Below are 8,924 nucleotides of genomic sequence, written 5' to 3'. Positions count from 1 at the left end.
GATGCCTTGATTGTGTGATATATGAGAAATGCATGTTGTGATATATGCTTGATGAATGATTAAGTTTGAATTGGTGGGTGGTACCATGTTGATGGTGAGTATGGTGTTGATTATGTATAATGATGGTTGATTGGAAATGGTATTATTGAAAATTGGGATGAGGGAGGATGTATGACATGATATTGTGTTTGTCCTTTAGCCATTTGATTGAGAAGTGTTAAAAGGGTTGGATGGTGATTTTGAGAAATTTGGTAAAATGTCAATGTGTGAGTTGAGGATGGCTTGATGTTGATTTTGGTACATTTTGATTGATCTCAAAGAAAAGGGATGAAATTGGCATGTTTTGATTGATTTTGAAAAGAGTTGAAAGTGGCTTGTTTTGAAAATGGCACTTTATGGTTTTGTATGAAAAAATGGTTTTTGGGCATACTTTGACGGGACATAACTTGGACTACGGATCTCTGATTTGTGCCAAATCTATTTAGAAATGAAGTTAGATCCGGGATGTCCATGCCGTTCGAAGAACAGGTGAAAAACGATTTAAAATGAGAAAGTTATGTCCGTCGGAAGATTGGGGATTGAATCTGTAAATTCTGCAGCTTTTAACTTAGAAAATTTTTAGCAGGATGACCCCCCGCGCGTAGGCGCACTTGGCGCGTGCGCGCCATTCTTCGAGAAAACACCATCCACGCATGCGCGTGGTGTGCGCGAGCGCGTCGATGCGCTGCACCAAATGCCCAGCTATTTTCCCGAAAGTTGTACCAGAGTTGTGCCAGTTTTGTGCCTGGGGCGCAAGAGCACCCACGCGTACGCGTGGCTGACGCTTGCGCGTCATTTGGCTAATTTTCGATCCGCGCGTTCTCGCGTATGACGCTTGCGCGTCGATGGGTTTTAAGGCCATCCACGCGTGCGCGTGGAGTGCGCGTACGCGTGGCCCTGTTTTCATCCCAAAGTTGATTTTTGAGTTTTAAAAGCCAAATTTCATACTTCTAAGCCTCCGATCTCACCACTTATGTCTTAAATCATTATGATATGCCTAGCATGAGAAAAAGGGCTAGTGAATGTGGTAACTTGCGAGTGAAGCAAGGGGAAAAATGAATGATCATTGAGGATCAAAGATGATTATGTGAGATGCGGAGGATGGCGGTGGAAGTGCTTGCTGTGCCATTGGCCGAAGGACCGTAATTGTTAATGAATTGGCTGGTTATGGATTTAACCGTGAGCCGGATGGCTAGATTATTGCCGTGTTACGGCGGAGCCATGTTTATGGCCAAGTATAAATGCATATATGATGTTGATTGTGAAAGTCCCGGATGAGCTCGCCCCCGTAAATATACACCAGTGAGGGTGTTCGATATATATGAAATTATGATTTATTAAGAGTATAACTCGAGTTGGGGATGCTCGAAATGTTTGCACTTCCACCATCGGAGATGAGGGTTTTTCTGGTTGGCTCTATAACCGACAGATGATATCATCAGCCACTAGGGACAGGCATGCATCATAAGCATACTACATGAATTTTTTGAGATTGCCTATTTGACTGCATATTACTTGTTAATTGTCTAAATGCCTTATTCGTTCCTATTTGTAAATCTCTTGTCTGATATAACTGTGTTTGCTATATTATACTTCTGCTGGTGGTTGGGAGGTCTGAAGGAATTGGAAAGGGAAGTATTAGTTAGACTGAAGGATCCTTAGTCAGTTGCCACTTACGGTTTAGTTTGTTTATAAGCTTTGATATTATCTAGAGGAAGTTCTAGGATTGCCTTCGGCTTTCCTCTATTATTATGTATTATATATGTGGAAGCTGTTACCGTGCTGGGGACCTCTGGTTCTCACCCATGTGGATTTTGTGGTTTTCAGATGCAGGACGCGAGGCTTCTCGTTGAGGCATACTGGAGACTTCTGGATTAGCGAAGATCCTTTGTTCTCGGGACTCTGTTTTGGTTTATATATCTTGTTTAGATACTTTTATCTCTTTTAAATAATACAAACTATGATGACTCCTCTTATAGGAGGTTTTGGAGAATAGGTTTCTGTATTTATGTCCCTTTGGGTTTCCTTGGGGTTTTTCTTATTTTATCATATGTATATATTGCTATGCTCGGACCGGTTATCTTCGCAACCGGATTTTGGGCCTTGATTTTCCTGTTTTTGACACTCCTTTGTATATATATAATCTTGCGTTGACTTATCCTTTGCTCGGTACGTTATCGATCGGAGTGTTGCGCTTTCGAATTACGGTTTTTGTTTACCCATTTTTCTACAAAGGCTCCTAGTTATAAATCCTTAATCACACTACTATACGTACTAAATTTTTGTTTTAGAGGTCGTAATACCTTGCCATCTCTGAATTATGACTTAAGCATAAGACTCTGTATGGTGGGGTGTTACAGCAAGGATCTCAAGGGCAATTCTGCTAGAAATCTGGACAAGACTGCAAGTCGCCCATTCAACTGTTGGACTTCTTTCAAACAAGTCGGACTCCTCATCTCTAAGATTGCTCTACACATGCCAGGGTTGGCCTCAATTCCCCTCTGTGTGAGTATAAATCCCAAAAAATTTTCTCCTTCTACTGCAAATGTGCATTTGGTGGGATTTAGTCTCATCTCATGTCTTCTTATAGTGCTGAATACTTATGAGAGGTCGGACAGGAGATTTGCCTCATCCTTAGTTTTTACCAACATGTCATCCACATATACCTCCATTAAATTTCTGAGGTGAGGTGTGAACATCTTGTTCATCAACCTTTGATATGTGGCCCCTACATTTCTTAATCCAAATGGCATGACCACGTAGAAGTAATTCGCTCTGTGTGTGATGAATGATGTCTTCTCCTGATTTGACTTGTACATCGAGATTTGATTGTATCCCGAGTACGCGTCCATGAAGGATAGGTATTGATATCCTGAAGAGAAATCTACCAAAGCATCGATATTGGAAAGGGGATATGGATCCTTTGGGCAGGCTTTGTTAAGGTCGGTATAATCGACACACATTCTCCATTTCTCATTTTGCTTTTTTACCAACACCACATTTGCTAACCATGTTGGATACTTGACTTCTCTAATGAATCTGGCTTCTAGTAGTGCCTGAATTTGCTCTTCGACCACTTGAGTTCACTCTGGTCCGATTTTGTGCCTTCTCTATTGGATAGGTCAGGAGCCGAGATATATCGCCAGCTTGTGCGTCATAAGTCCGGGGTCTATTCCGGGCATGTTGGCGGCCTTCCAGGCGAAAAGATCGGAGTTTTCCTACAGGAGTTTCACGAGTTCTTTTTTTTTTAAATTCACCCTTATATTAACTCCTATGTTGGTATTTTTTCTGACTTCTTCTCCGATTTGGACTTCTTCCGTTTTTCCTTCAGGCTGTGGTCGTAGCTCGTCTCTTCCTTGGACTCCTCTGAACTCAATAGAATTGACCTCTTTACCTTTACCTCGTAGATTCAAGCTTTCATTGTAACATTTTCTTGCCAGCTTCTGATCTCCCTTAATAGTAGCAATTCTGTCCTGTGTTGGTTATTTCATGCAGAGGTGGGGAGTGAAAATAACAGCTCCTAGTCGGTTAGAGTTGTCCTGCCAATTAGGCCATTATAGGCTAAAGTTACATCCACGACAATGTAGTCGATGTTTAGGGCTTTTTACTTCAATCCATTCCCAAAGGTAGTATGTAAGGAGATGAACCCTAATGGTCTAATCGGCGTATCCCCTAGCTTGAAAAGGGGATCTGGGTAGGATTTCAATTCCTTTTCTTCCAATCCTAACTTATCAAATGCAGGCTTAAACAGTATGTCGGCTGAGCTTCCTTGATCCATCAAAGTCCTATGTAAGTTTGCGTTAGCAAGTATCATAGTAATTACCACGGGATCATCGTGCCCAAATGCAATTTCCTGCGCATCTTCTTTTGTGAAAGAGATGGTTGGGAGGTCGGGGGTCTCTTCTCCGACGTAATAGACCTCTTTCACATATTTCTTTCGAACCGACTTGGTTACTCCTCCGTCGGCGAAGCCTCCTGTTATCATGTGGAAATGTCGCTCGGGAGTTAGTGGGGGCTGCCCTCTTCGACCGACTTCTTCCTCATCTCTATTCCTCTTTCCATAACAGTCCGACCTTTCCATGAGATATCTATCCAACCGACCTTCTCTAGCTAATTTTTCTATCACATTTTTTAGGTCATAATAGTTATTTGTAGAATTCCCATATAGCTTGTGGTACTTACAATACTCATTGCGGCTTCCCCCTTTTTTATTTTTGATTGGACATGCGGGGGAGGGGGGAAGCTTCTCCGTATGACAAATTTCCCTGTAGACATCCACGAGAGAAACTTGAAGCGGAGTGTAGTTGTGATACCTCCTAGGTTTCTCTGAGCCATATTCTTCTTTCTTATTGGGCTCCTTTTCTTTTTTCCGTGTCTGATGAGGATGTCCTAGTCGCCAGTTTGGTTCTTGTAGCCTGGCGTTTTCTTCCATTTTAATGTACTTTTCAACTCGTTTTTGTACATCGCTCAATGAGGTCGGGTATCTTTTTGAGATATACTGAAAAAGGGACCTTCCCAGAGACTATTGATCAATCCCATTATTACTGCTTCAGTGGGTAAGTTTTGGATTTCTAAACATGTATTGTTGAATCTCTCCATATAGTCTCTAAGAGATTCGCCGACTTCCTATTTGACTTCGAGTAGGCTGGATACGTGTTTGACCTTATCCTTTTGAATTGAACTGTGTAAGGAATTTTCGCACGAGGTCGTCGAAACTAGTAACCGACCTAGGTGGCAGGCTGTCAAACCATTTCATGGCCGACTTTGTTAAGTTTGTCGGGAAGGCCTTGCAGCGAGTAGCATTTGAGGTGTCAGCCAAGTACATCCAACTTTTGAAGTTACTTAAGTGGTGCCTCGGGTCGGTCGTCCCGTCATATAGATTCATGTCTGGACTTTTGAAGTTTTTAGAAACTCTGGCCCACATGATGTCTTCGGTGAAAGAATCTTCTCCTCCCAACGGGGTATTTTCCCGAGTTGTACGCAAATTCCTGCCTCGGATGTTAGATTCTAACTTTGAGAGCTTTTCTTCCAGCTCTCTTCGTCGTTTAATTTCTCTTCTCAGGTTTCTCTCTGCCTCCCGCTGTAGCTCTAACTCCTATTCTAGCTGTTCGAGTCGGCCATGATGTCCATGTAGGAGCCCCATGAGGTCGGTGGAATGGGGTTGTTTTTCTCCTTCCAAGTGGTGATCCTCGGAAGGGATTCATCTATGGTGATGATCACCCGACTGGTGATCCTCGGAAGGGATTCATCTATGGTGATGATCGCCCGACGTACCTTCACCATGCAGTTCCTCTGTCCTTGGAGGAGGTACCACAAGGGCTTGGCCATTGTTGACCATGTCTTGGTATTCTGGATCTGATTCAGACGCTGTGCATCCGTCTTTAAGGTGATCATCCGCCATGGAGTGTTGATTCCCAGGTCCCCAACAACGGCGTCGATGTTCCGAGAGTTACCTAAAACTGGATCGTGTTTGGACTTAAACATGAGGTCCAAGCTTTGAGTGAAATGATTTCCGACTTAGCCTGCGTCAAGCAGCCGTCGTCCGAGTTGTTTGTGAGGAGATGGGGGGGTAGTACCTGCAAAACACTCCGATGCCTAAGTCAGCAAGGGTCTTAGCAGGTTTAAGTGTATTGGAGCTTAAGTATACCTGAGAGTGTCAGTATATTTATACGTGATGAGCTAATAATTACTATTGGAGTAGTTCCACTAAAAAATATAAATTAATAACTACAAAATAATAGTTATACTCCTCATGTTGCAAATATCTAAAGCACCTATCAAATATAAAATAAGGAAAATTATTTTAGAAAAAAGCACACAAATTCTTTTGTGAGCTTGAAACTTGTTTTTGTACTTTGTTAAGTGACTCTTGTATTGCGGGAATTATGATTCAACAAGAATGATTGACTTTTTAGTTCAATTTTCCTCGTATCTAAGTTGATTTGAATTGTTTGCTCAGTATTGTGATATGTTAACCTCACTGGACTAGTTTTTTCATATTTTTTAGTAGAATAGTAAAGTGAATTATTATTTTAGCAATGGATTTGGATTCTTTCTATTTGATCTGAACATGACCTTGCCATGTTTACAAACTAAAATGACAAACAGTTGACAATGGAGATATAAGCATGACAAGATCATGTTCAAAATAACACAAGTGAATCCAAACCAATTGGGAGAATATATATGCTTTTTGACTAACAGTCACTATCACACTTGTTTAGGAAGCTTCAGACGATTATTAGTGAGTTTATGCTCAAAACGGAAGTTTAAAGTCTGAAAATAACATGCTTCTATTGTCTGTCATACTAAGCAGCTTAGAAATAACAAACTCTCAGCACAAGAACAATAATCAAACGCTTTGTTTGTCAAGGAAGTCAATGATGAGCTGGTTGATCTTCTCTGGAAACTGTTCATGCACAAAATGGCTTCCTTCTGGAATAAATGTGATTTCCAAGTCTGGCACAAATTGTTTCACTACCCCACTTCGGATATAGTCCTCAATGCCTGGGATCTTGATCACATAATCTTTTTCACCCATTATCAGAAGTGCAGGAACACTCACTTTTGGGTCACTTAAGCCGCCATCTGCATTGGTACTCCTGCATGGATCATAAACAGTTCCAAATCTGAAATGTTAGTAAGTCTATACTCCAAAAGCTATTTTATGGCATGTGATCATTTTACTTGACTACTAAAATGCAAGGCTTCACATATTAAACACAGTTGAGAGAACAAACATTTGGAGTAGCAAAAGATTTAAGGATTTGGATTTTGTTAGAAACACTTAGAGAGGAATAGTGGCATTAGCTGAATTAGTTCAATTAGTTGAGCAAAGGGCTGAATAGGATTTTGGGCGGGAAAATTGGTTAGAAAAATTAATTGCACTTTTTGGTGTTTGAAAACAAGGGAAAGTTAAATTCTGATTTCACCTGTAAGGAACCTGCAATGGATATCTGAATCCAGATTTTTCATAGAGTGATGCATAGGTTTGAAGGTCTTCTTCAGAGAACCATGGTGGAAGCGGTTTAGAGGGATCAAACAAGTCCATAATTTCTTGATCATCAGCTGCTATTGGTATCTCACTGCTAGAGAACAGAGTGTAGATGTTCCTTATAACTGACTTCACATCGAAGCGACCGAAATCTGCTTCTGCTCTCCCAGGTTCCTGAAATTAGTCAAGAAATAATTAACATTAACACATGGGGAGGAGTGCAAAAGTTATGGTAGGAGATGGAATTCATACCTTCCACCTAGTAATATAGAATCCATTGGGAAGTTCATCGTGTCTGCTACCAGATTTCCCCGGAATCATGAAGGGAATGCCTAGTGTTATAATAGCAGCTACTCTTTCTGGGTGCGCAGCAGCTGTGAAATATCCTGGGAAGGCACCAAAATCCTTACCAACAAGGAATGCCTGATATCAACAAAAGAATTTGCAGTTAGTCAAAATTTCCACCTGAATTAGAAGGTCTTTTCTTTACTCATCCTCTCTCACTCTTTGTTTCCACTATGAATTTAATTTTGATGTACAAAGCAGTTTTATATATACATCTAATCACATCATGCTACTTCAACAAAAATAAATACTTTTCATATTGACTGCTGAATAATTATCTAAAAAAATGAATATGATTATACAACTGTTTAAAATATTTTACACTGTCAGTACATCAGAATTAAGGTAAGAAAGTCAGATTATTTAGCCATGGATCAACACAATACATTGTGTGTGGATCTCATCAAATGATCAAACATAAATGATCTCTCATTTTAATCAGAATCCCCATCCCCCTTTAGAGGATTCAAATTGTGCAAGTTAATAGTTCAACTTTCAGCTTCTAATTATAAGAGCCTTTTATCAATGTTTGAAATGCACTTCATAACTCTTAACCAAAGTATATGGATCTGCCCGTGTTCAACATGAACAAGACCTTGTTCACATATGTACCATTGATTTGATGGTCCAGAAAAACCAAAAAAAAAATTAATAATAAATAATAAATAATAAACAATCAATAAGGGAGAAACACAAAATATATAGACAAATTGATATATACTATAGCAGAAACCTTAGTTACCTTTGTGATGTTTAATGCATCCATAAGGCCCAAGATTTCACCAACCAAATCAAACATAGTTTCTTTCTCTGGCTGAGGTGGCTGCTCAGAAAGTCCATAGCCTCTGAAATCAAAGGCAATAGCCCTGTAGCCAGAATTGGCTACAGCAATCATCTGGTGCCTCCATGTGTACCAAATTTCTGGGAATCCATGCAAGAATACCACTGCCTTTGACCCTGCAACGCACCAAAAGAATCATTCACTAAAAAGCGAGAAAGAAAACAGTTTCTTTCTGTTGAAGGTATGAAGGAAGTTACCAGTTCCAATCTCTGCCACATGGAGCTTCAGACCCTTCACTTGTATATGACTGTGTTTGATGTTCTCCATCAGAGAAGGAGGGATTGTAGAGTGTAGAATGAAGACTGAAGAGAGTGTGGGAAGGGAGATAAAAACAAGGACAAGAGGGGGAAGTCAACATCATGGTTGGGATGAGATGATGTGAGTATACCAATCTTTTTGTTAGGAAATTGAGGTGGAAAAACCAATAGCGTAAGAAAACAACAAAGAGAGTTAATTTTTATACATTGAAAATAAATTAAATCACACATATATTTATACACAAATATATTGGTGGCTGATTTTAGTAACTAATTTTGGTGTACAAATAGTATTTTTATAAATAAAAATACATGATCAATAATATTTAGATTTATAAGAGAATTAATTTCTTTTTATAGCTATTTTCTCTCATTTAATTACACCAAAAATCAATTTTAAATTTAACGTGAATTAAATCTCAAAAAATTCTCTTTCATTATTATATTC

The 8,924-nt window shown here is 39.8% G+C and overlaps 1 protein-coding gene across 1 annotated transcript; it reads right to left on the bottom strand.

The window, feature by feature from the left end:
• On the bottom strand, nucleotides 6,198-8,608 carry LOC107629881 (bifunctional epoxide hydrolase 2). The gene is made up of 5 exons (XM_016332819.2): nucleotides 8,417-8,608; nucleotides 8,121-8,335; nucleotides 7,286-7,456; nucleotides 6,972-7,207; nucleotides 6,198-6,641 (listed from the first exon to the last, which is right to left on the bottom strand). The coding sequence occupies exons 1-5, from the start codon at nucleotides 8,484-8,486 to the stop codon at nucleotides 6,392-6,394; spliced, it is 942 nt and encodes a 313-aa protein (XP_016188305.1). The 5' UTR covers nucleotides 8,487-8,608; the 3' UTR covers nucleotides 6,198-6,391.

The sequence above is a fragment of the Arachis ipaensis genome, chromosome B03, assembly GCF_000816755.2.
Source record: "Arachis ipaensis cultivar K30076 chromosome B03, Araip1.1, whole genome shotgun sequence".
Classification (NCBI taxonomy): domain Eukaryota; kingdom Viridiplantae; phylum Streptophyta; class Magnoliopsida; order Fabales; family Fabaceae; genus Arachis; species Arachis ipaensis.
This window is presented reverse-complemented; position numbering and strand designations above follow the sequence as displayed.

What these genes read in the sequence shown, in the direction of transcription:
- LOC107629881 (XM_016332819.2), bottom strand. Translation starts at nt 8,486, where the DNA reads ATGGAGAACATCAAACACAGTCATATACAAGTGAAGGGTCTGAAGCTC. An exon ending in TGTGGCAGAGATTGGAACTG is followed by an intron (nt 8,336 to 8,416) that starts GTAACTTCCTTC and finishes GGTGCGTTGCAG; the next exon opens with GGTCAAAGGCAGTGGTATTC. An exon ending in CCATTGCAGGTTCCTTACAG is followed by an intron (nt 6,642 to 6,971) that starts GTGAAATCAGAA and finishes TGATCCATGCAG; the next exon opens with GAGTACCAATGCAGATGGCG.